At 36.6% G+C, this 26,611-nt stretch overlaps 1 protein-coding gene across 3 annotated transcripts in view; it reads left to right on the top strand.

The window, feature by feature from the left end:
- The window catches only part of BRD10 (bromodomain containing 10), a 133,927-nt gene that overhangs the window by 11,828 nt on the left and 95,488 nt on the right, over positions 1–26,611 (top strand). For 2 of the 3 annotated variants that reach the window (XM_080819167.1, XM_080819166.1), the window contains exon 2: positions 14,702–14,902. The exons of the other annotated variant lie outside the window; for it this stretch is intronic. In XM_080819167.1, the coding sequence (XP_080675293.1) occupies positions 14,702–14,902 (201 nt within the window). The remainder of the gene's footprint in view (positions 1–14,701; positions 14,903–26,611) is intronic. 3 annotated transcript variants of the gene reach the window in all.

The following is a 26,611-nucleotide window of genomic DNA, read 5'->3' as shown; positions in this document are numbered from 1 at the left end:
TTTCCAAGAAGGCAGAGAATATGTTTTATCCATCATTGCATCTTCAGGGTCTAGGGTGTACATAATAGTTGTTTGGTAATTCCTGAATTAATGAAATTGATGAGCATATAAAAAAAGATCAAAGAAATATTCCATTATATCAAGTCAAATTCCTCCTTGTTTTTAAAGACACAGCACCATTGTCATCTCAAGAAAACCTCTTTGCCCATCTCTTCCTTCCTCTTCTTTTCATCATGTGTTAGGTGTACTCCTCTGTTCTTACAGGATACACCTTTCGGAGTCATATGGTTTGTATTAAAGTTTTTGAATACCATGATATTGAAGTTGTCTGTTTCCATATATATTTGAGTCATTAAATTTTAAGACTGTCTTATGCATTTTTGTATATCTAGAAGTTGGCTGTTCATGTGTAGAGAAGCTCAGTAGGTAATGGTTAAGTTTAATGCAGATATCCATATCTTCCCTTAAAGGATGGATACTGTATTTAAAAGTATAATAGAAAGTAGTGTGTGGTTAATATAATAAGACAGTTAATTATATTCAGCATGTATTTTCCTTGCTTATTATTTGATAGGGCACTGTAGAGGGATTCAAAGATGAATATGGAGAGATAGGAGTTGATAAACTAAGTTGATATAAAGATCATTCAGGCAACAAGAGAAGAATATTCAAAAGTGCAAAGGCAAAAAAAGCCACTGTATACAGCTAGGGAATACTTTGGCTAGAGTGTAGTTATGTATAGAAAAGTAGTGACAGGTGTTAGGGGGCGAGGAACAGATTATGGAGCCAGATCACATAGGGCCTAATATGCTATACTAATAAAGAGTTTGATATTCCAGATTCGTGAGTTATTAAAAGCTTATAAGCTAGAGAATTAGAAAAGAAAATTAATGTCAGTTTGATCTTTTTCTGTACCTTAATTTTTGGCTTCTTTTAGTTTTAATTTTGCATTTGACTTTATTCCTCTTAAGTTGCAGGTTTGGTGGAGGATTATATAGAAATATAACTGGAAAAAGTTGGTTTACATTAAGCAGAAATCCAAGAGTAATGCTAGAAAGAAGAGAAAGACAGCACTTTCTTTTTGCCAAATAATTTAGATAAGATGCTATATTTAAATATCTAAATAATGTTAGGTTGCACATGGGTGGTTTCTTTAATTTAAAAATTTCAGTCTTCTCCCAGTTCACAGAGGAAAAAAATTTACATACAATACAGAATTCTACCTATTTATTTATTTAAAAAATTCTATTTATTTATTTGACAGAGAGAGAGATCACAAGTAGGCAGTAGGTAATGGTTAAGTTTAATGCAGATATCCATATCTTCCCTTAAAGGATGGATACTGTATTTAAAAGCATAATAGAAAGTAGTGTGTGGTTAATATAATAAGACAGTTAATTATATTCAGCATGTGTATATTCAGGGAGAGGGGGAAGCAGGTTCCCTGCTGAGCAGAGAGCCTGATGCAAGGCTGGGTCCCAGGCCCCTGAGACCATGACCTGAGCCGAAAGCAGAGGCTTAACCCACTGTGCTACCCAGGCACCCCAGAATTTTCTACCAATTTAAGTTACTCTATCTGGCAAGATATTTTCAACAGTTTTGTTTGCCAGTAAACAAAGAAAAAAAAAACATGGCAAATATAATTAATAGGCTGCAAACACATACTGATGTAACTGGCTATCGTTAATTTGACAGTTTAGTTTTTATACCAAATCTGTGTGTATAATGTAATTATAAGAACATAATATCAAACAAATAACATGTTGAATAAAAGGTTTTGAGAAACAATTAAATGATGATCCACAGAGTACTGAACAAGTGTGAGAAACCATTTATATCCTCCAGTTTATCTGAATTCCTGATTATGGTGCAATTGCCAGTACTTTAGTAATTTCTTCTAATTACTAAATCTGGTAGGGAATTTGTTTGGTAGTGAGATTTAAGTCAAAGGTTATTAGTTACATTTAAGTCTTATTTTGAAGCAGGTATCCTGGCTGGTGCCTGGGTGGCTTAGACAGTGAAGCGTCTGCCTTCTGCTCAGGTCATGATCCCAGGGTCCTGGAATGGAGCCCCGCATCAGGCTCCCTGCTCAGCAAGGAGCCTTCTTCTCCCTTTCCCTCTGCCTGCTACTCCCCCTGCTTGTGTGCTCTCCCTTTCTTTCTCCCTCTCTATCTTAAAAAAAGAAGTATCATGGCAAGAGTGTATAGACTAGAATAACTGAGATCTATTTTACTTTTTTAATAGCAGTTTAAATTTTTTCTAATAGTTAAAATTTATTAACTTCTTTCCATATGCTATAAATACTCTGCCAAGCATGCTCTTTGAAGAAGACTTAGATAAAACAGAAAATTGTCAAAAAATTGAAAGAAGAAATCACCCATCCCATCAGACAGAGATACTCACTTGGTAGCCTTCTTATCTCATCTATATCATATATATTATTTACTCACACATAAAATTGCAATACAAAATTTGGATTTGCCATATCTACAGTTTTATATCCCTTTTATCACCTATTAGATTTGATTTTACTTGTTAATCAAATGTTACATGTGACTGTTGTTACATATGAAACTGTACACTAACAGGATAACAACAGTAAGATTTTGTAATGTGGTTTTAGTTTTGGTTTGGTTTGGTTTTTGACTCTGTAGTTTTTTCTTCTAAAACATTTATTTTTTGCCATATAGATTTGCTGTCTTTTGCTTTGTTTGGCTACCAGCAGAAAATGACACCACCTTCAGTAAAAATGAGCCTGAGTCATTAATAAGTAGGTTGAAGCCATCAGTCATGCCATGATGAATTTGTGAGATTTATAGTAAGAATATATCTTAAAAATATATTTTAGTACTTCTAATCACAGAGGTCAGCTTGCTTTCTCATATCCTCATCACTCTACCGTATTTTGTAGTTATCCTTTTCAACAGTACTTGTGATTAATTTGCCAATCTCTTAGAGCAAGTAGTAGGAATAGAACCCGTCTTGACTGCCTTTAATACACAAAAGCCCAGTAGAACTTTTGAAATTACACTTTATCACAATTTTAGTATTAGTTAACATATACTAAGTGTCACTCTTTGTCACTCTTTTTAAAGGGCTTTATCAATATTAAAGTATCTAATCCATATAACTCTTCAGGTAACTGGTGATTTATATAACCTATTTTACAAATGAGAAAAGGAGACACAAAAAAATAATTCGCCCAAACTAGTTAGTGGCAGCACCTGAATTGGAATCCAGCCTCTTTGACTCCAGAACACGGGTACTTAATCACTGTGCTGTGTTGCTGAAGAACAAGAGCTGTAGGGATTGAGAGAAAGGAGCCTTTATACCTGAGAGAGAGGCTGGAGAGAAAGGAATCATAAAGGATTTCAAGGAGGAAGGAACATTTAGAAACCTGTGGTGGTAGGATTGATAGTATTTGCAATGAAGTTATTAAAAATAATTATATGTGTGAAATATGTGAAAATCTGAAGGAAATAGTTGAAGTATAACTAGACTGTACATGGACTTTGTTGAGCTAAACAGTGATTAGTATATGTTTTAATAGCTTATTAACAAAAAAATATGTACATCTGGTGGCAAAAATTTTATTGTGTGTAGGTAATACATACACTTGCTCCTCTACTATTAAGAAACTACTACTGTTACTAGCTTCTTTTCTTCAATTTCGTGTCTAATAGCCATCTCAAATTTTAACATGTGCAAAACTGAACTTGTGGTTTGTTTTGTTTTGCTTTTCTAAGTCTACTCTTACCTTCTGAATAAATTACTCCACTGTCTATCAAGTTGCTTTGGCCAGAAAAACTCACTTTTTTGGGGCGCCTGGGTGGCTCAGTGGGTTAAAGCCTCTGCCTTTGGCTCAGGTCATGATCCCGGGGTCCTGGGATCGAGTCCTGCATCGGGCTCTCTGCTCAGTGGGGAGCCTGCTTCCTCCTCTCTCTCTCTCTGCCTGCTTCTCTGCCTACTTCTGAACTGTCTGTCAAATAAATAAATAAAATCTTTAAAAAAAATCACTTTTTTCATTGATTCTTCGTTTTCATTTACTTCTCATATTAAGCATATCAACCAGTTGTGAGCTGCCTTTTGTGAATAACTCTTTGCTATCTCTCGCCTCTGTTTCTCACCACTTTACAAGTTGTTATCATCTCTTGCCTGGAATACTGTTGTTGTAGTTTCCTGACTTTTATTTTCTTTATTCTGCTTTTTCCTCCTAGAGTGCCATTTTCTACTTAGCAGCCAGAGTGAACTTTTAAAAATGTACATACATTAAAAGAAGTTACTATCCTCCTAAAGTGCTTCATGGGCATTTAAGCTATAGTAAGGAGTTTGGCTTAACATTTTATGTACCGATAAAGCGATTTCTCACCTTAGAGCCCTGATACTTGTTTGTTCTTTTATCTAGAATACTCTGTCCCCAAGATTTTTTTTGGTTTTTGGGCTTGTTTCTATCATGGCTGGCTCCTCCTGTCAGTTCCTCAGAGAAATTGTTCTTGAGTGTCTGTCCCAGAGTTTATAGTATGTAACTTGTAGTTAGAACTGATGTTTGTATGTATGCATTTGTTTACTTACTTTTCGTATCTTACTCATTTTGTGTATTTTCAGTGAGGATAGGAATCTTGCCTGTGTTAATCTTGTTATAATTATTGCCAACTTATAGCCCACTACCTGTAAGTAATTAATATTGAATGAAGGAATAAATGAATGAGTGAACAAATGAATGGAGCTGTCTGGAATTTGTTTTGATCAGGGAGTAAGGTTGAAATCAACCGTTATTTTTGCTCATATTCAGCCAGTTGCAGCATTATTTTTTTCCATTGTTTTGTTATACCATCTTTATAATACATTAAATTCTTCATGTGCTTGGAATTTTTTTTTGAAGTTTTTATTTAAATTCTGATTAATTAACATACAGTGTAATATTAGTTACAAGTGTACAATATAGAGATTCAGCATTTCCGTACATCACCTGGTACTCATTACAAGTGTACTCCTTATTCCCTATCACCTATTTAATCTATCCCCCTGTCCATCCCCATTTTGGTACCATCAGTTCTCTACAGTGAAGAGTCTGTTTCTTGGTTTGTCTCTTTCTTTTTTTTCTCTTTGCTCACTTGTATTGTTTCTTAAATTCCACATATGAGTGAAATCATATGATACTTGTCTTTTTTTTTTACTTAGTTCACTTAGCATAATACTCTATAGCTCCATATATATTTTTTGCAAATGGCAAGATTTCATTCTTTTTTATGTCTGAGTAATATTCCCTTGTGTATATACCCCACATCTTTTTTTTTTTTTAAAGATTTTATTTATTTATTTGTCAGAGAGAGAAAGCACAAGCAGAAGGAACAGCAGGCAGAGGGAGAAGCAGACTCCCCGCTGAGCAAGGAGCCCGATGTGGGACTCAATCCCAGGACCCTGGGATCATGACCTGAGCTGAAGGCAGATGCTTAACCAACTGAGCCACCCAGGCGTCTCACTCCACGTCTTTATCCATTCATCAGTTAATGGATACTTGGACTGTTTCCATAATTTGGCTATTGTAGATGATGCTGGGTGCATGTATCCCTTTGAATTAGTATTTTTGTATTCTTTGGGTAAATGCGTAATAGTATAATTGCTGGGTTGTAGGGTAGTTCTATTTTTAACTTTTTGAGGATCTTCCATACTGTTTTCCAGAGTAGGTGCACCAGTTTGCATTCCCACCAGCAGTGCAAGAGGGTTCCTCTTTCTCTGCATCCTTGCCAACACCCATTGTTTCTTTTGTTGTTGATTTTCCCCATTCTGATAGGTGTGAGGTGATGTTTCATTGTAGTTTATGATTTGTATTTCCCTGATGATCAGTGACACTGAGCTTATAAAACTCAACACCCATAAAGTAAATAATCCAATTAAAAATAGACAGATGACATGAATAAACATTTTTTCAAAGAGAGCTGTTTGCTGACTCTCAGGGCTTCTATTCAACATAGTACTGGAAGTCCTAGCCGCAGCAATCAGACAACAAAAAGAAATTAAAGAAATTCAGATCAGCAAGGAATAAGTCAAACTTTTATTATTTGCAATTAAGATGATACTATATATAGAAAACCCAAAAGACTCACTGATAAACTATTAGAACTGACAGACCAATTCAGTGAAGTCACAGAACACAAAATCAACATACAGAAATCTGTTGTATTTCTATAGGCCAGTAATGAAGCAACAGAAAGAGAAATTAAGGAATCCATTCCATTTACAACTGCACCGAAAACTGTAAGACACCTAGGAATAAACCTAACCAAAGAGGTAAAAGACCTGTACTCTGAAAACTATAAAACAGTGGTGAGAGAAAGTGGAGATGACACAAAGAAATAGAGAGACATTCCATGCTCATGGAATGGAAGAACAAATATTGTTAAAATGTCTATACTACCCAAAACTATCTATAGGCTCAATGCAATCCCTATGAAAATAACACTGGCATTTTTCACAGAACTGGAACAAGGAACCCTAAGTTTTGTATGGAATGACAAAAGACCTCGAATAGCCAAAGCTACCTTGAAAGAGAAAAGGAATGCTGGAGGCATCACAATTCCAGACCTTAAGCTATATTACAAAGCTGTAGTGATCAAGACAGTATGGTACTGGCATAAAAACAGACACATAGATCAAACAGAACAGAACAGGAAACCCAGAAATGGACTCAATCTTAATGGTCAATTAATCTTTGATAAAGTAGAAAAGAATATCCGGTGGGAAAAAGTGAAATCTCTTCAACATATGGTCTTGGGAAAACTAGATTGCTTTCTTACACCATATGCAAAACTAAATCTAAATTCAAAAGACCTAAGTGTAAGACCTGAAACCATAAAAACCCTAGAAGAGAACATAGGCAGTAACTTCTTTGACATTAGCTGTAGCAACTTTTTCCTTGATATGTCTCTTTAGGCAAAGGAAACAAAAGCAAAAATACACCTTTGGGACTGTATCAAAATAAAAATCTTCTGTACGACAAAGGAAACTTCCATCAATAAAACTAAAAGGCAACCTACAGAATGGGAGAAGATATTTGGAAATGACGTACCTGATAAAAGGTCTGTATTAGAAATATATAAGAAGTTTATGAAATTCAACACCAAAAAAATAAATAATCCAGTTAAAAACTGGGGAAGACATGAGCAGACATTTCTCCAAAGAAGGCATCCAGGTGGCCAACAGACACATGAAAAGATGCTCAACATTACTGATTATCAGGGAAATGTGAATCAGAACTACAATGAGATATCATCTCACACCTGTCAGAATGGCTAAAATCAACAACACAAGAAATATGTGTTGGTAAGGATGTGGAAAAAAGGAATACTCGTACGCTGTTGGTGGGAATGCAAACTGGTGCAGGCACTGTGGAAAACGATATGGAGTTTCCTCAAAAAGTTAAAAATAAAATGACTGTGATCCAGTAATAGCACTACTGGGTATTTATCCAAAGAATACCCAGGAACAGTAATTCAAAGGGATACCTGCATCCTGATGTTTATATCAGCATTATCTACAATAGCTAAATTATGGAAGAAGCCCAAGTAGCCATCAACCGAAGAATGATTAAATAAATAGTAGCGTAGCTCTACAATGGAGTATTGTTCAGCCATAAAAACGAATGAAATCTTGTCATTTGCAATCACATGGATGAAGCTAGAGAGTATAATGGTAAGTGAATTAAGTCAGAAGAAGACACATACTGTGTGATTTCATTCATATGTGGAATTTAAGAAACAAAACAAGCAGAAGGAGAAAAAAAGGAGACAAACCAAGAAACAGATCTTAACTACAGAGAAGAAACTGATGGTTATCATGAGGAAGGTGGGTGGGGGAATGGATGAAATATGGGATGGGGATTACAGAGTACACTTATGATAATGAGCACTGAGCAATATGTGGAATTGTTGAATCACTATTTTGTACACTTGAAACTAATATACTAATGTATGTTAACTATAGTGGAATTCAAATAAAAAACTTAAACATTATTTGAAGTTTAAAATAGGAGATCATTTGGGAAGAGTGATTTTAGTAGTGTAAGTGCAGGCAAATGCCAGATTGGGGTGTGAATGAAACATGAAATGGACCAGGAATTTAGATGTCACTCTTTACAAGGGGAAAGTTTTTTTTTTAAATAATTTATTTAAAGATTTTGTTTATTTTAGAGAGAGAACATGTGCAAGCAAGGTGAGGGGCAGTGGGAGAGAAAATCTCAGTCTCGGGGTTCATCTCATACCCTGAGATCATGACCTGAGCTAAAACCAAGAGTCTGGTGCTTAACTGACTGAGCCACCTACGGCTATGGTTTGTTTTTAAGATAAACTTTTATATTACATATTTGTATGCTGAAGATAGTTAGCATGTTGTAGAGGTTGAAATTGCAGAAGATAATAAATGAAATGCAAATTTAGAAAACCAGTGGCGGGATTAGCTTTGGTAAGAGAATGAAAAGCACATTTTTTCAGTGCAGTTTAAGGTAGTATTTAGGTAATTTTGTTCTATGAGAAACAGGAAAAGGGAGCTCTTCCATAAAACTTCCAGTTTTTTAGGCCATCTGGGTGGCTCAGTTGTTTGTGTCTAACTCTTAATATCAGCTAAGGTCTTGATCTCAGGGTTTTGAGTTCAAGCCCTATGTTGGGCTCCGTGCTGGGTGTGGAGCCTAATTAAAGAAAAAAAAATGCAAACACAAGTGGTGGGGAATGTCAGCTACTAATTTATGATGGGGTGAAGCATTTGAATAATCATTATGTTTTGAAATTGCTGTTACGGAGTACCATTGAGGGAATTGACCTCCTTTAAAAAGTTCTCTTAGATGGGGTTGAATTCAGTTTAGGTTACACAGGCAACAGTACAAGGTGGTGATTTTTCCTGTAGTACTAGTAGTGGAGGTATTAGGAATAGGAATTTTTGGCTGAGATACAAGAAAGAAGTGGAATGCCTGAGACACATAATTGGTCAAGAGAGAGGAGCTTTGTCATGTATGATGGGTCCCAACTACTTGTCTATGTGAATAGCTAAAAGAGACTAAATTTTATTAGAGCAAATGAAGCAATCAAATAAGGGATTGGAGGTCTGGATGATGCAGTGATTTAAAATGTGGGGGTGGGAGGGCTGCTTGGGTGGAGTAGTTGGTTAAGTGTGGGACTCCTGGTTTTGGTGAGGTGGTGATTTCGTGAGACCTCATGTGGGCTCTGCACTCAGTGCAGAGTCTGCTTGAGGCTCCCTCTGCCCCCTAACCCCATGCTTATTCTCTTTCTCTAAAATGAGTAAATAAATCTTTCTTTAAAAATGTGGGGGAATAAGTAACAACTGGGAGAATAGAATGTAAAGAATATCAAGTGAGAAATTTCATAGTCTAATAAATGCAAAAGTACTTTTTATAGGTATGAAAGCTTCTTTTTTCTGAAAATTCTTTTGGGTATTTGATACAGCTGAGTCTGAGCAATGGTTTCCAAACTTTTGTGATCTGTTTTCCCAAGATCAGAAAATATTTTGAATATGTGCCCTCAATGTATCTATATTTATCAATTATTTTATTAATACATTTGTTAAAATGTTACAATCTAGATACTGAAACAGAGATTACACATATTTTAAAGATAAGTTTTAACATTAATGTTATATCATTAGTGTGGGCAAGGACATTGTGATACTTCACTAGTTTTGAAAATTTTGGTTATAGAGCTTTATGTTAAGTTTATTTTGGTACTTGGGTTTAGTGACTATTATAGTTCAAAGCTCATAAAAATGGATAAATCCAGATGGAAGGACACTGTAAGCCAGGCTCACTACATCGTGGTGCTTATCAAACAGACCAAAAAAATTATCTTTTTAAGAATTACTTATTTATTTATTTGAGAGAGAGCACGTGAGTGAGAGTGTATGAACAGGGGGAGGATCAGCAGACTCCCCACTGAGCAGGGAGCCGGACGTGGGGCTCGATCCCACGTCATGATCCTGAGATCATGACCTGAGGCAGATGCTTAACTGACTGAGCCACATAGGCACCGCTCAAATAGGCAAAAGTTTTTGTTGAAATTAACTGGTAGAGTTGTCTTCCCTAATTTCAATTAGTTGCTCTTGAAGACTGATATCAAGGTTTATTTTACTGGATAATTTTCATTTATCCCTCCAAATCTATCTCCATCTTTGTGCAGTGTGCTCTGTGCTCTCTGAGGCTGATTTCTAAGTACAGCATTAGCTGGTCTGCCTTGTGGTCTGGCTTGTGATTGGATTCAGTCAGTGGGAGGCACTGACAGGAGGACAGAGAGGGTTGGGATATTCTAACAACTTTCTCTTCCTGGGCTACAAATTGTCAGTAACTGTGCTCCCTAATTCTGTGGCCCTCTTCTATAATTATAGCTTTCTTTGTTCCAGTAATTAACCCTTTTCTTTCCTCTTTTGGGCAAAGAGTGATGATAGTTCATTAGCTAACCCAAGAGTGCTTCACTGTCCCTTTCTAGTTTTCCTTAGTCTCTTCATTAAACACCTCCTTTTTAGTTTATCTTCCCAGGATCCTGAGGGCTGTAGTAGACTTAAAATTTTTTTAAGTAAATAGGTTAAAAAAATGACTGAAACTCTTTATGTAGAATATTTTTAAACAGATTGGATAATTATTTCCAAGTTTTAATTGTACAGATACAATTTTTATTAAGCCTCTGAATTCTGAAATTTGGAATGTATTAACACAGAAAAGACCTTTCACGCTTAAAAAAAAAAATAAACTCAAGGAGTCAACTGTAATAATTGCTTAGCTTTTGCTTATAGTTAGCAATCTGTTATTTTCAAACTATTGTCAGACTGATTTTATAAAATAATTTTCAGAGTAGGCACAGGAAAAGCTTGAATTTTAGAAAGGGAGAGTTATTTTAGTGTATTATTTTAATTGTTTATTGATTGACAATTCTTACTTGGTGGTAAGACTTAACTTATTTTTGTCTTATTGCATTTTATTTTCTGATAAATGAAGCCCAAACAGTTAGGAACAAATGCTTAATAGGAATTTTTCAACTTAAATTTTATGTATGTAAATTTAAAATGAAAAATAAACAGCTTGGTGTGTATCCTTAAAAATATCGCACTCGTGCATGCACATGCATGCGTCTGATGCTCTGAAGCTACATCCATTAACAAAACAAAATCCTTGTCTTCCTGGAGCTTTCATTCTGGTGAGATGGAAAGTTACCAAATAAATAGATAATTATACAATATAATTTAATGATAAACAGGAAGAAAAAGAAATGGATAAGGGAACAAAGAGTGACAGGGCACCCTTTACTAGTTATGATGGTCAGGGAAGTCCTCTCAGGTATGCTGACACTTGATCAGATTTGGATCAAGTGATAATGCCTAGCAATGCAGATATTGGGGGGAAGAGTTCCTTATATGAGGACAAGGATGATCAAGGGCAAAGCTGATATTGCTGTGAGTGAGAATAATTCAGAGACTTTTGTGGTCAGAACACAAAGAGCTATGATGAGCAGAGTGGTAGAAAATGAGGTCTAGAGAGGTAGATGTGGGTCATATTACACTAGATCTTTTAGGCCTTCAAAATTTTTTATTTTAAGTGTAACTGAAAGGCTTTGGACAAGAGAGAGCAGAGGAATGACATGATCCAGTTACCTGTTAAAAGAATGATCTGGGTTGCTGCAAGGAGATAAGAAATAGAAGCCAGGGAGATGAACCATGAGAGACTGTGGACTCTGAGAAACAAACCTGAGGGTTTTGAAGGGGTGGGGTGAGTCTGGTGGTGGGTATTAAGGAAGGCATGTATTGCATGGAGCACTGTGTGTGATGCATAAACAATGAATCTTGGAACACTGAAAAAGTAAAAATAAAGTTAAAAAAAAAAAAAAAGAAAGAAACAGAAGCCAGGTTGCCCTAGTCATGAAGAGGTTGCAATAGTCTAGGTGAGAGTTTGAACTTGTACACAAACATACATACTACTTGGTGCCATGTGTATGTTTACACATACATATACTTATATATAATTACTTTTGGATTAGAAGATATATTCAGAAACTTTTTTACATTCTGCAGTGTAATATGGACATCTTTTATAGTGAGTACATACAGGCTTCCTAATTCCTTTTAATGGATGGATGTTATTCCATGTTGTGGTATACATTGTTTAATCTGTGTATAAAAGGACATTTATGTTTACAGGTTGTTCTTTTTCAATAACAATACTCTGTGTGTGTGTGTGTGTGTGTGTGTGTGTGTGTGTGTGTGTGAGTGAGAGTGTGAGAGAGAGAGAGAGAGAGAGAGATTGCTCACAGTTGTGGAGATACATCTGTAGGGTAAATTTCCCCAGGACCATGATGGGTCAAAGGATTTGAGTACATTAAACTTAATGATTATTACCAAATTGACTTCCAAAAATGTTGCAATTTTACATATCCAATAATGTTTTGTGAGCATTTTTCTTTTCTAGATTCTCCCCAACACTGAGTAATCTTTATACTTTTTAATTTTTACACCTTTATATGAAAGAGACTGTATAGTTTTCCTTCTTGTATTTTAATTATGAATGATATATATCATATGTATATATCATTCATATATATCATATATATGATATATATATATCATATCTATATCATATATATCACACATATATATATCATATATATGAATGATATATACATATGATATATACATATGATATAATATGTGTATATATATATACATATGATATATATCAAAGTATATATCAAAGTATATATCAAAGTATATACATTTTTTCTGATGAGTAATAAAGGATATTAATTTCTCTTTGGTCTTTGTTCTGAGAAAATACTGTTTAAAAATAGTTTATATAATTTCATCTTCTCTACTTGTAAGAGTGAAATTAAAGGATAAAATTTAGTTTCTGGCTTGTTTACATAATAATTTAGCCATGTGACTTCCTGTTTCCTTCAACTTTTATCCCCAATGCTCTGCATATACTGTGACCTTTGAGATGTCATCATGTTTCGATGCAATATTGTTCATTAATGTTCTCTTCCATCAGTATTAATGAGGAAGTAATTAAAATTACAGAACTAGTTAGTTCACCAGTAAAATGAACCCAAGTATACCCATTCAGTATCTGTTATTGCCAATCATCTTCATATCTTTTGACCCATATTGCTTCTGGCCGACATTCCTTTTGGCCCAATTAGCCATCAGACAGATCTATGCTATTGCGCATAAAATAATCACAGCCTGAAACAGTATGGCAAGATTAGCCCAAATTCTTCAGGATTACTTGAAAACTTAAAGTTCATGCCCTACTTGAAGCTTAATCAGTTACAACATTATTTCCTTACAACAAAGAAGACATAAAATAGTGCCGTAGTTCAGTAGAACCTTGCTCCAGATGGCCTGAGACTAAGATTGTTATAAAAGTTCTTCTTACAGTAATAAACTACTGTGAACAAAGTCCAGGATGGAAAGACATTTGATTGTATTTCATGCCATAAAGGTTTGTTTCATTGAACCTTGGCCTGCTTTGCATTAAAGAAAGCCTTTAGGAAAGCAGGAAAATTTGATTACAGGATCAACTTTTAATTTACGTGGAATTCATCCAGCATATTGAATGCTTGCTTGGGGTATTGACTTGATTTTGCCATTGTAGAAATAACAGCATGTTCAAAACCTTCAGAGACTCTCGCATATTTTACAGAGGTAGAAGAGGAGATATTTTCCCTGATGCTTTTTATAATTAGCCGTTTTTGTAGATAAAAGTTTAGAAGTCACGTTTTAATTTTGACTTAAAAACTTGATAAGATAAATGTTTCTTTTTCCAGTGTAAATGGTTTTAATCAATTATTTCAAATTCATTAAGGGGATTTATAGATAATTAAAATGCTGAGAAACTTTTTTATCAGTGTTTTCAAGTATTAGAGTAGTATATTCGTGCATTAATAGAATATTATAGGGTGGGGAGACATTTGTGTGACACTGAAAACAGAATTTTGATTCCTAGATTCTTTTTATAGGTTAGTCAGGTTTCCAAATTTGCACTTATATATCATAGTATTTAATATATTGTGATGTTTCATTTGTTTATAATTTCTTCAAAGCATTTATGTACCATGAATTTTCTCTCCCAAAATGTTTTGTAGTATTGTGCATTTTCCTATACCAATGACAGGTAATACGAAAAAGATAAGCTGCATTTAATTTTGCAAACAGTAAACTTTTTTGCCCATTAAAGCGATAGTGTTTTAATTCTTAATTTTAATGTGAAAGATTCATGTATTTCTTTTTTCTTTATTTATTTGAGAGAAAAAAAGAGGGAGCATGAGCAGGGGGAGGGACAAAGGTAGAGGTAGAGGGAAAAGCAGACTCCGTGCTGAGTGGGGAGCCTGACCTGGGGCTTGATCCCGGGACCCCAATATCATGACTTGAGCTGAAGTCAGATGCCCAACCAACTGAGCCACCCAGGCGCCCCAGGATTTACGTATTTCTTAAATGTAGTGAAGGGTCTGTCATTCAGACTAATTTTATAATGGGTAAGGAAAATTAGAAATTAATGAAGGACAGATTAAAATTTGGAGCATAGCTAAGTAAGGTTTAACTATATACTTCCTATATAGTTAGCAAATGAGATTGTTCTTAAGATGCTGGTTTAAGAGCGTTTATTGCTTACCCAGAAGATTTGACCTTATGAATTGACTTATTCTTCTCCAAGGCACTTGAGAGAAAAGACAACGATAGCAGTTACATCTAGAGGCTATTATGGATTGGAGGATGAGAAGGGAACTGCATGTACCTCAACAAGGCGTCGGTCAACACCACGAAGTTTGGCAGGCTTGACAAGTGGAGTTTTTGAATCTATAATGGTTCAAGTTTTGAGACAGGAAGAACAGCTGAGAGCAAAAGAAGAAAAAAGGTAAATGTTACCAAAAAAAAAAAAAAAAAAGTTATTTTCAAGTTTCTAGGAAGTACTTTTCAAAGAGTAGCTGTATAACTTTTGTGTGCCCGTATCAAATTTTGGGCCCATTTTGGTAGTAGTGCAAAATGCATTGTCACTCAAATATAAAATCATAATGAAATACCACAGTGAAGTTTGTTTAAAAATAGTTTTAAATTTCAAACCAAATTACTTTGAAGCTAAACACAAATTTTTATGAAAGATTTCAGAATGCTTTCTGGATTTCTAGAAGTATATCAAATGAATTATAAATGAAAATAGAAGTATTATCAAATTTTAAATTAGAAGAGTTTTATATAGATTTGTATAGCATTAGAGTAGATTCACAGACCTTTAAAATTAGGAGAAACTCCAAAGATTATGTAGTTCAAAATGACACATAGGTTCACCTCTGCTAGTTTATCCATTGGTATAAATTTTCTGGATAACTCAGCCTACCCTGGGCTCATCAGGAAAGAATGTTGTGCTTAGTGTTGCCTTCTAGGGTCTGGGAGCATAGATTAATGACATTTGTATAACATTTTATTTATAACAAAAGAGACTAGGGCCCAAAGAGGTGATTACTTGAAAAAGACTGGTGATCTTCATAATAAATCAAATCTCAAACTCCAACTATATTAGGAGTGATTGCTGTTTTAATAGGGAACTGCTAATGCTACTCAAAGGTAATTTATAATGTCTTTGTTACTTTCATAGTAATAAATTTAGCTTGCTTTCATATTTGTATCATTAAAACTCAACCTTAAGACTTTCTTCTGCCATACTTTTTATTCTAGTGATTAATTCATAACCCACTGTGAAATACTTTTTTTTTCCTTCTATAAAACCTCATAGAGCTTCTCCTGCTAAAGGAAAGTAGATTTTATGAAAAGGGATAAAGATTAATCTGAAGTAGTGTATAATAGCTTGGAATGGAGAGGAAATGAAGAAAAGGAAGGCTTATAGAAGAAGGCTATAGTAGTCTAGATCTTCGCTACTGATGACCAGAAATAGGGAGAGAGAGGTCAGATTGTTCTGGGAACAAGTAACAAGACTAAGTACTTTCCTTGATACTAAGGGATAACAAAGGAAGAGGCAAAGATAAGTTAGAACGTAGTTGTAATAATAGTTATAGCAGCAATAAGAAGATAAAAAAGAATGGTTAACATTTATTGAACATGATTATTTGCCAGGTTTGGCTCTAAGTACCTTATATGTATTTAACATTTATCCTGAAGCACAGAGAGATTAATTAACTTGCCCAAGATCAGGCAATTTTTGAGTGGTAGTCAAGATTTGAAGCCAGGCATTTTGGCTCTAGAACTTGTGCTCCTAACTAATACGCTCTCCTTTTGACTTGTAATATGATAGAACTAATAAAACAGAAGACCCTGAATCTATCACATGAGGAAAGATCAGTGAATTCTTTTTAGTAAGTTGTTCGAAGTGATGGAGAAACATTTAAGCATCCAAGTAGGAATGGATAGCAGAAACTAGAAATCTAACTAAATCTTTTTCTTATCTTCGCTTTTACATGTTTGTGTGTCCTTGTGCTTAATGTCAAATAAACATAGGTGAATAAGATATGGGCAAAAATCCACCATTAAGTGTATTAATGACTATAATAATTTCATGGAGTACTATGAATTAAACTTTCTCTTTGGGTTTAGTGTTAACTTTTAATGTTTAAATTATAAGTATTTTAAACATGAAACGAAGAATAAAATTATAATAAAAGTCCACGTACCCACTATTCAGCAATTTTTAAAGAAATTAATATAGTTAAAACAGGATTCCCTAGATTTCTCCTTTGTCCCCAGAAGAAACCACTATCTTCACTTTGTCATTCCTGCACATTTTATTATTGAGTTTTAAGAATTCTTTTATATATTATGGATCCAGGTACTTTATCAAATATATATACATTGCAGATATTTTCTGCTGATCTTTTGCTTGACTTTTCATTCTCAGTGTTTTTTAAGAAATAGAACATTTTAACTTCAGGTTTATTCTTTTGTTTTAATGTTTTGTGCTTTTTATGACCTAAGAAATCTTAGCTTACCCAAGATTATGAATTTTCCCCCCAAAATTTCTTTTTTTTTTTTAAAAGATTTTATTTATTTATTTGACAGACAAAGATCACAAGTAGGCAGAGAGGCAGGCAGAAAGAGAGGAGGAAGCAGGCTCCCCGCTGAGCAGAGAGCCCAAATACAGGGCTCCATCCCAGCACTCTGAGATCATGACCTGAGCTGAAGGCAGAGGCTTTAACCCACTGAGCCACCCAGGCACCTCCCCCCTGATATTTCTAAATTTTGTTTTATTTATTAATTTAGACAGGGAGAGAGAGAGTAGGGACAAAGGGAGAAGAGAGGGAGAACCTTAAGCAGGCTGTGTGCCCAACACAGCCCACGTGGGCTTGATCTCACAATCTTGAGATCATGACCTGAGCCTAAATCAAGAGTTGGATACTTAACCGACTGAGCCACCCAGACACCCCTCTAAATTTTATTTTTCATGGTTAGGTCTGTGATTCATTTGAAGTTAATTTTTGTGTGTGGTTTAAAGTAAAGGTAAAAGTTTATTTTTTTTCCCATATAGTCCGTTGCCCAGTATCATTTGTTCAAAAAAACTATTCTTTCCTTACTAAGTTAGATTTGCATCTTTATTGAAAATCAGTTGAACTTGAGCACCTGGGTAACTCAGTTGGTTATGCGACTGCCTTCAGCTCAGGTCATGATTCCGGAGTCCTGGGATCAAGTCCTGCATCGGGCTCCCAGCTCCATGGGGAGTCTGGTTCTCTCTCTCACCTTGTCCCCTCTCATGTTCTCTCTCACTTTCTCTCTCTCTCTCAAATAGATAAATAAATAAATAAAAATTTTTTTTTTTTCAAAAACAATATGATCTCTAAAAAAAATAGCAGTTGAACATATATTTATGAGTCTTTCGGAACTTCTTGTTCTGTTTCATTTATCTATACGTCTGTCCTTAGGCCAATAATACAGTGACTTGATTAATATAGCTTTATAGTAAGCTTTGAAATTTCGTAATATGAGTCTTCCAGCTTTGTATTTTGTATTTTGTTTTCAAAATTGTTAGGCTACACTAGCATCTTCGCATTTCTGTGTGATTTAGATCATATTGCAAATGCCTACAAAAAAAAAAATGCCTGAGGAAATTTTGATTGATATTGAATGGATTTTATCAGTCAGTTTCTGGATAATAAATTTCTTTCACTGCCATTTTTTAGTTTTCAGTGATTACATTTTCCACATATTTGGGTATGTGTATATTTGGTACCTGTACATATTTTCATGTTTTTGATGCAACTGTAAGTCATTTTTAAAATTCAATTTACAGTTTTTTCTTGCTAATATATAGAAATACAGTTGATTTTAGCATAGGGACCTTTGTCTCTTTGCACTCTGAGTTCTGAAAGATTATGCTTCAGTAGTTTGAAAGTCTGCTATTGCATGCATATGTGTATTTATGATGCTTATGGTTTTTTGATGGATTGACATTCTTCTTATGAGTGTCTCTTTTTATCCCTGATAATAATTCTGACATTGTTTAATATTGCACTTTATCTCAACTGTTGGTTTATGAGCTATTATTATTTGATTTTTTTTAAATTAAATTTTTTATTTATTTTCAGCGTAACAGTATTCATTGTTTTTTCACCACACCCAGTGCTCCATGCAATCTGTGCCCTCCCTAATACCCACCACCTGGTTCCCCCACCCTCCCACCCCGCCCCTTCAAAACCCTCAGGTTGTTTGTCAGAGTCCATAGTCTCTCATGGTTCACCTCCCCTTCCAATTTCCCTCAACTCCCTTCTCCTCTCCATCTACCCTTGTCCTCTATATTATTTGTTATGCTCCACCAATAAGTGAAACCATATGATACTTGACTTTCTCTGTTTGACTTATTTCACTCAGCATAATCTCTTCCAGTCCTGTCCATGTTGCTACAAAAGTTGGGTATTCGTCCTTTCTGATGGAGGCATAATACTCCATAGTGTATATGGACCACATCTTCCTTATCCATTCATCCGTTGAAGGGCATCTTGGTTCTTTCCACAGTTTGGCGACCGTGGCCATTGCTGCTATAAACATTGGGGTACAGATGGCCCCTCTTTTCACTACATCTGTATCTTTGGGGTAAATACCCAGCAGTGCAATTGCAGGGTCATAGGGAAGATCTATTTTTAATTTCCTGAGGAATCTCCACACTGTTCTCCAAAGTGGCTGCACCAGTTTGCATTCCCACCAACAGTGGAAGAGGGTTCCCCTTTCTCCACATCCTCTCCAACACACGTTGTTTCCTGTCTTGCTAATTTTGGCCATTCTAACTGGTGTAAGGTGGTATCTCAATGTGGTTTTGATTTGAATCTCCCTGATGGCTAGTGATGATGAACATTTTTTCATGTGTCTGGTAGCCATTTGTATGTCTTCATTGGAGAAGTGTCTGTTCATATCTTCTGCCCATTTTTTAATATGATTATCTGTTTTGTGTGTGTTGAGTTTGAGGAGTTCTTTATAGATCCTGGATATCAACCTTTTATCTGTACTGTCATTTGCAAATATCTTCTCCCATTCCGTGGGTTGCCTCTTTGTTTTGTTGACTGTTTCTTTTGCTATGCAGAAGCTTTTGATCTTGATGAAGTCCCAAAAATTCATCTTTGCCTTTGTTTCCTTTGCCTTTGGAGACATATCTTGAAAGAAGTCGCTGTGGCTGATATCAAAGAGGTTACTCCCTATGTTCTCCTCGAGGATTCTGATGGATTCCTGTCTCACGTTGAGGTCTTTTATCCATTTCGAGTTTATCTTTGTGTACAGTGTAAGAGAATGGTCAAGTTTCATTCTTCTACATATAGCTGTCTAGTTTTCCCAGCACCATTTATTGAAGAGACTGTCTTTTTTCCACTGGATATTTTTTCCTGTTTTGTCAAAGATTATTTGACCATAGAGTTGAGGGTCCATATCTGGGCTCTCTACTCTGTTCCACTGGTCCATGTGTCTGTTTTTATGCCAGTACCATGCTGTCTTGGTGATCACAGCTTTATAGTAAAGCTTGAAATCAGGTAACGTGATGCCACCAGTTTTATTTTTGTTTTTCAACATTTCCTTAGCAATTCGGGGTCTCTTCTGATTCCATACAAATTTTAGTATTATTTGCTCCAGCTCTGAAAAATACTGGTGGAATTTTGATCGGAATGGCATTAAAAGTATAGATTGCTCTGGGCAGTATAGACATTTTAACCATGTTTATTCTTCCGATCCAAGAGCATGGAATGGTCTTCCATCTTTTTGTATCTTCTTCAATTTCTTTTAGGAGTGTTCTGTAGTTCCTCGAGTACAGATCTTTAACCTCTTTGGTTAGGTTTATTCCAAGGTATCTTATGGTTTTTGGTGCTATAGTAAATGGAATCGATTCTCTAATTTGCCTTTCTGTATTTTCATTGTTAGTGTATAAGAAAGCCACTGATTTCTGGACATTGACTTTGTATCCTGCTACATTACTGAATTGCTGTATGAGTTCTAGTAGTTTGGGGGTGGAGTCTTTCGGGTTTTCCATATAAAGAATCATGTCATCTGCGAAGAGAGAGAGTTTGACTTCTTCCTCGCCAATTTGGATACCTTTTATTTCTCTTTGTTGTCTGATTGCTGTTGCTAGGACTTCTAATACAATGTTGAACAAGAGTGGTGAGAGTGGGCATCCTTGTCGTGTTCCTGATCTCAATGGGAAGGCTGCAAGCTTTTTCCCATTGAGGATGATATTTGCTGTGGGTTTTTCATAGATAGATTTGATGAAGTTCAGGAATGTTCCCTCTATCCCTATACTTTGAAGCGTTTTAATCAGGAACGGATGCTGGATTTTGTCAAAAGCTTTTTCTGCATCAATTGAGAGGATCATGTGGTTCTTCTCTCTTCTCTTATTGATTTGTTCTATCACATCGATTAATTTGCGAATGTTGAACCATCCTTGTAACCCAGGGATGAATCCCACCTGGTCGTGGTGGATAATCTTTTTAATGTGCTGTTGGATCCTGTTTGCTAGGATCTTGTTGAGAATCTTAGCATCCATATTCATCAGTGATATTGGTCTGAAATTCTCCTTTTTGGTAGGGTCTTTGCCTGGTTTAGGGATCAGGGTAATGCTGGCTTCATAAAAAGAGTCTGGAAGTTTTCCTTCTGCTTCAATTTTTTGAAACAGCTTCAGGAGAATAGGTATTATTTCTTCTTTGAAAGTTTGATAGAATTCCCCAGGGAATCCGTCAGGTCCTGGGCTCTTGTTTTTTGGGAGGTTTTTGATCACTGCTTCAATCTCGTTACTAGATATCGGTCTATTCAGGTTGTCAATTTCTTCCTGGTTCAATTTTGGGAGTTTATAGTTTTCCAGGAATGCATCCATTTCATCTAGGTTGCTTAGCTTATTGGCATATAACTGTTGATAATAGCTTCTGATGATTGTTTCTACTTCCTTGGTGTTAGTTGTGATCTCTCCCTTTTCATTCATAATTTTATTAATTTGGGCTTTCTCTCTTTTCTTTCGGATTAGTGTGGCCAATGGTTTATCGATCTTATTGATTCTTTCAAAAAACCAGCTTCTAGTTTCGTTGATACGTTCTACTGTATCTCTGGTTTCTACCTCATTGATCTCTGCTCTAATCTTGATTATTTCCCTTATGTGTGGCGTTGGTTTGATTTGTTGTTGATTCTCTAGTTCTTTAAGGTGTAGAGACAGCTGGTATATTCTGGATTTTTCAATTTTTTTGAGGGAGGCTTGGATGGCTATGAATTTCCCCCTTAGGACCGCCTTTGCTGTATCCCATAGGTTTTGGAGTAAAGTGTCTTCGTTCTCATTGGTTTCCATAAATTGTTTAAGTTCTTCTTTGCTCTCCTGGTTGATCCAAGCATTCTTAAGCAAGGTGGTCTTTAGCTTCCAGGTATTTGAGTTCCTTCCGAACTTTTCCTTGTGATTGAGCTCCAGTTTCAAAGCATTGTGATCTGAGAATATGCAGGGAATAATCTCAGTCTTTTGGTATCGGTTGAGCCCTGATTTGTGACCCAGTATGTGGTCTATTCTGGAGAAGGTTCCATGTGCACTTGAGAAGAATGAGTATTCTGTTGTTTTAGGGTGGAATGTTCTGTATATATCTATGAGGTCCATCTGGTCCAATGTGTCATTCAATGCTCTTATTTCTTTATTGATTTTCTGCTTCGATGATCTGTCTATTTCTGAGAGAGGCGTGTTAAGATCTCCTACTATTAATGTATTCATATCAATATGACTCTTTATCTTGATTAATAGTTTTCTTATGTAATTGGCTGCTCCCATATTGGGGGCATAGATATTTACAATTGTTAGATCATCTTGGTGGATAGTCCCTTTAAGAATGATGTAGTGTCCTTCTGTATCTCTGACTACCGTCTTTAGTTTAAAATCTAATTTATCCGATATGAGAATCGCTACCCCGGCCTTCTTTTGAGGCCCATTGGCGTGAAGGATGCTTCTCCATCCCTTCACTTTCAGTCTGGGTGTATCTTTAGGTTCAAAATGGGTCTCTTGTAGACAACATATGGATGGGTCCTGTCGTTTTATCCAATCTGCAACCCTGTGCCATTTTATGGGTGCATTTAGGCCATTCACATTGAGAGTGATTATTGAGAGATACGTTTTTATTGACATTGTGTTATCTTTGAAGTCTTTCTTTCTGTCAATTGTCTCTATATTTCTGTTCAATGCTATTCTTAGGATTTTTCCTCTTTTATAGAAACCCCCTTAATATTTCCTGCAGTGTCGGCTTGGTGGTTGCATAGTCTTTTAAGCCTTGCCGGTCTTGGAAACTCTTTATCTCTCCATTCATTTTGAATGTCAGTCTTGCTGGATAAAGTATTCTTGGCTTCATGTTCTTCTCATTTAGTGCCCTGAATATATCTTGCCAGCCCTTTCTGGCTTGCCAGGTCTCTGTGGACGGGTCTGACGTTATTCTGATGGGCTTTCCTCTGTATGTAAGGAGCTTCTTTGTCCTAGCGGCTTTCAAGAGATTGTATCTACAATTATGATTCCTCAATTTTACTATGAGGTGCCTGGATGTTTTTTTTGAATTTATAATCTTGCGGGGGGGACCTTTCTACTTCTAGTACATGAACACTTGTTCCATTCGCAAGATTGGGAAAATTTTCATGAATAACTTGTTCCACTATATCTTCTAGACTTCTTTCTTTCTCCTCCCCTTCAGGGATTCCAATAATTCTGACGTTGGAACGTTTCATGGCATCATTTATTTCCCTGATTCTGTTTTCGTGGCTTCTAAGCTGTTTGTTCCAGGCTTCCTCCTGATCCTTTCTCTCTATCTGTTTGTCCTCCAGATCACTAATTCTATCTTCTGTCTCAGTTACCCTAGCTTTTAGAGAATTTAGATTAGATTGGAACTCATTGAGAGCGTTGTGAACCTCATCCCTGGTGGCCTTCAGCTCTGCCCTAACATTATGAACATCATCCCTGGTCGCTTTCAATTCTGCCCTAATCAATTCCGTTTGGTCATCCATGGCTTTCTCCAACCTAGCTATTGCCTGGATAATTGTTAGCCTGAATTCTCTTTCTGACATATTGTCTATGTTGATAGCCGTTAGCTCTGTTGCAGAAGGCCCATCCTCTGTATTTTTCTTCTGTTGGGGATTCCTCCTCCTAGTCATTTTGGTGAGAGATGACTGGACAGATGTAGCTGGATGTATCGACCGTGGTGCAGTCAAGGTGCACCCTGGAACGCTTCTGAGCACTCAGGATTCCCCACCCAAATGAGAGAAAAAAGAAAAGAAAAAGAAAAAAGAGGGAGAGAGAGAGACAGGAAAAAAAGGGAAGATAAAAGAGAAGGTTCAGCCCAAATGGGCCCCAGGGTAAGATTTATGACGTATACAAACAAAAACAGACAAACAAAAAGAATGATAAAAGTATATGACGAGAGAAAATATATATATATATATATAAGCAAAAAAAGGAGGAGCCTTGTCAAGAAGAACCCCAAGTATAAGATTTATATACTATCAGGACAAACATAAATACACAGAGACACTGGCAGAAGAAAAAGATGGGAGCATGGTTATAGATTCTCAGTGTGGGCAAGGAAGTTTATTTTGATTCTTCCTGGATGTATCTTGATATCTTTGTTAAAGGACTCAACTTTCCTAAGAAAAAGGGGGATTAAAAATTGGTTCACCTAAAGGGGTAGCATTGCTTGGAGAAAGGGGGTTACCTTGAAGTTTAACTCTATATGAATATTAGAAAATAAAAATAAAAAAGGAATAAACTGGACTAAACTAAATTAAAAATTTTTTTAAAAATTAAGAAAATAGAAAAGCAAAAGAAAAACACATGTGTATGTATCAAAAAATTCAGGTTAGAAGTTTATCATGGAATTTGATGTACTGGACATCTCACTGTGATGGTAAATAGGTTAAAAAATTATCTATATAAAAAAAGAAAAAAAAATGAACCAGAATAGTGGGAAAGAATTAAAAATAAAAGTTGTATCTATGAAGTAGTGGTGGTGGTTCTCTTGTAGTCTTTTTTTTTTTTTTTTCTTTCCTGATTTGTTTTCTGGGGGAGGGGGCTGCCACGTGGGTTTTCAGTCAATGATGTTCCCTGAGTTAAGTCCTCCTGACCCCCTCAAGGGGGTGGGCTCTGAGAAAAACAGTTTTTTCAGGCTTTTGTTCTCTGGAGGTTTTTATGTTTGTTCACTTCTTTTCTCTCGCCTTGACAGCTTTTGATGGTTTTTGGAGGTTTAGAGGAAAGAAAACTGCACCCCAACCTCCCTCTCAGAGAGAAGCCTCAGTCTGCTCCCCTGCAGGTGCTGCAGCCGCTGGGCTGCTGGCAGAGCAGGTTCTGAGTCTCGGTCCCTGGGGACGCAGGATCTTCTGCTTGTACGCAAAACCAAGGCAGCTGTGGCTTTCTGGGCAGCTCCAGACCACCAGAGAGGTTCCACGCAGCGATCGCACACTTAGATTTTTCCGCTGGCTGGGGCTAAGAGCGCTGGGCTTGCGCGCACCTCTCCCAGGGGAGGGTTTGGGGCGCGGCGCCTCCAGCTCTATCGCCGCGTGGGTCCGAGAACACCAGGCTGGGCATTCGTGCACCTCTCTCAGGGGAGGTTGAGGCACGCGCGCATCTCCAGTAAGGTGCGCATTCTGCCGTCTGGTGTGGCTCCCAGCCCCTCACGGGAGCCGGACTCCACCCGTTCTCAGGCGCACTGGCGGCTCAGGGACAAAGACCAGGTTTCTCCGCCGCACTCTCTCTGGCTCAGCGCCAGGGGAGGCTGTCCTGGGTCTGGGGACTTAAGCCCCTGTCCCTAGCCGCCCCGATTCCCACAATTTCCCCGCGCGATCCTTTGCTCTTTTGAGTGCTTTCAACAGGACTCCAAGTTAATGTTGGTCCCCAGATGCAGGGCACTCTCGTATTGGGGTATTATTTTCCAATCGGTCGCCTCTGGTGGCTCCCTCCCCCTTTTGTTTATCTTCCGATATCAGTCCGATGTTCCCACTCCACTTTACCTGCCCACTGGCGTCTTCTGGCCCCCGTAGAGATCCACACGTGTATAATTCTGATCTCAGGCTGATTTCATGGGTGATCGGAGTTCTTTGGTAGGTAATCAGCTCACTTTAGGGTACAGGTTGAAAAGGCGCCTCTTCCTACTTCCCCGCCATCTTGTCTCCCCCCTGATTTTTTTTTTTTTTTTAGTGACTTCTCTAAGCTTTACAAGATGTGCTTACCATATTTAGCTTCAAATTTTATACTACTTCACAGTATACTGCTGTTTACCTCTTATACTTTGTCATTTTACTTCTACAATATGTTATAAACCCCAATACTCAGTTATTGTATGTTCTTTAAATAGTTACCTTTTGAAGAAATTTAAGAATGAGGAGAAAAAGGTATTTTTTAAAATTTGAGAGTGAGCAAGATAGAGAGAGAGAGAAGGAGCAGGGGTAGGGGCAGAAAGAGAGGGAGAAGCAGATTCCCCACTGAGCAGGGAGCCTGAAGTGGGACTCCATCCCAGGACCCTGAGATCATGACCTGAGCCAAAGGCAGGTGCTTAACCGACTGAGCCACCCAGGCATCTGAAAGAAATGTATTTTAAATTTATCTGTACATTTACTCATCCCAACAATCTGCCTTCCTTTGTACTTATCCGTGATGCCACCTGGTGTCATTTTTCTACTGCCTAAAGAACTTTCTTTAGCATTTCTTGTAATATAGGTCTTTCAGTGAACTTTTATTTTTTGGCTTGAAAACGTTTTTATTTTTCCTTACATTTTGAAGGAGAAAAATCTAGCTTGACTTCATTTTTCCCCCCTATCAGTACTTAAAGCATAGCATAGGTTAACCATACATAATTTTTTTTAAAGTTTTATTTTAAATTCCAGTTAGTTAACATACAATGTAATATTAGTTTCAGGTGTGCAATATAGTGATTTAACACTTCCATACAACACCCAGTGCTCATAACAACAAGTGCACTCCTAATTCCCATCACCTATTTAACCCATTCCCCCATCCACCTCCCTTCTAGTAACTATCAGTTTGTTCTCTGTAGTTGACAGTCTGTTTCTTGGTTTATCTCTCTCTTTTTCTTTTTCCTGTGCTTGTTTGTTTTGTTTCTTAAATTCCACATATGGGTAAAATCATACGGAA

Source organism: Martes martes (genome assembly GCF_963455335.1).
Source record: "Martes martes genome assembly, chromosome: 12".
NCBI classification, from domain to species: Eukaryota; Metazoa; Chordata; class Mammalia; order Carnivora; family Mustelidae; genus Martes; species Martes martes.
This window is presented reverse-complemented; position numbering and strand designations above follow the sequence as displayed.